The sequence below is a fragment of the Bison bison genome, unplaced genomic scaffold (genome assembly GCF_000754665.1).
Source record: "Bison bison bison isolate TAMUID 2011002044 unplaced genomic scaffold, Bison_UMD1.0 scf7180017864485, whole genome shotgun sequence".
NCBI lineage: Eukaryota > Metazoa > Chordata > Mammalia > Artiodactyla > Bovidae > Bison > Bison bison.
In genome coordinates, this window is record NW_011495045.1 from 3,712,367 (window position 1) to 3,713,721 (window position 1,355).

The 1,355-nt window shown below is 42.7% G+C and overlaps 1 protein-coding gene across 2 annotated transcripts in view; it reads right to left on the minus strand.

Moving 5' to 3' along the window:
- RDX (radixin) overlaps positions 1–1,355 on the minus strand; it is a 90,823-nt gene that overhangs the window by 49,013 nt on the left and 40,455 nt on the right. For both annotated transcript variants that reach the window (XM_010862858.1, XM_010862857.1), the window contains exon 10: positions 1,293–1,355. In XM_010862858.1, the coding sequence (XP_010861160.1) occupies positions 1,293–1,355 (63 nt within the window). The remainder of the gene's footprint in view (positions 1–1,292) is intronic.

Consider the following 1,355-nt stretch of genomic DNA (forward strand, 5'->3'; position numbering starts at 1 on the left):
GATCATGGCATCTGGTCCCATCATTTCATGGCAAATACATGGGGAAACAGTAGAAACAGTGGCTGAGTTTATTTTTCTGGGCTCCAAAATCACTGCAGATGGTGATTGCAGCCATGAAATTAAAAGACGCTTACTCCTTGGAAGGAAAGTTATGACAAACCTAGACAGCATATTAAAAAGCAGAGACATTACTCTGTCAACAAAGGTCTGTCTAGATGTGAGAGTTGGACTATAAACAAAGCTGAGCGCCAAAGAATTGATGCTTTTCTTTGAACTGTGGTGTTGGAAAAGGCTCTTGAGAGTCCCTTGGACTGCAAGGAGATCCAATCAGTCCATCCTAAAGGAGATCAGTCCTGAGTGTTCACTGGAAGGACTGATGTTGAAGCTGAAACTCCAATACTTTGGCCACATGATGCGAAGAGCTGACTCATGTGAAAAGACCCTGATGCTGGGAAAGATTGAGGGCAGGAGGAGAAGGGGATGACAGAGGATGAGATGGTTGGATGGCATCACCGACGTAAGGGACATGGTTTTGGGTGGACTCCGGGAGTTCGGTGATGGACAGCCAGGCCTGGCATGCTGCGGTTCATGGAGTCACAAAGAGTCAGACATGACTGAGCAACTGAACTGAACCGAACTGAGGTCTATATAAGAAATGGAAGTAACCTAGATGTTCATGAGCAGATAAATGGATAAACAAGCTGTGGTACATAAAAACAAAAGAGTATCAGTCATCCGTAAAAAGGAACAAATTTGAGTCAGTTGTAGTGATGTGGATGAGCCTAGAGCCTGTTATACAGAATGAATTGAGTCAGAAAGAGGAAACCAAACACGGCATAATAATTTGCATTATATGTAGAATCTAGAAGAATGGTACAGATGAACCTATTTGCAGGGAAGGAATGGAGACACGGATGTAGAGAATGGACTTGTGGACACAGTGGGGGAAAGAGAGGGTGGGACGGATAGAGAAAGCAGCATTGATACATACACCATCATGTGTCAAATAAGCAGCTTGTGGGAAGCCGCTAGAGAAGACAGGGAGCTCAACCTGGTGCTCTGTGATGACCTAGAGGGGTGCGGTGGTGGGAGGGGAGGGAGGCTAAAGACAGAGGGAACGTATGTACAGTTATGGCTGATTTGTGTAGCTGTATGGCATTGTAGAGCAATTTACCTACAATTAAAAAATATATTTTAAAAAAGACAAATAAGATTTAATAGTATTAAAAAATACTATATTATCTGATGACAGAGCAACAATTTTGAATCCAGTATCAAAAAGAAACTTTTACCTTTCTGGGCCTTCATTGTCTGTTCTTCAATTTGCCTCAGACGTTCCATAAGCTCTTCCTTTT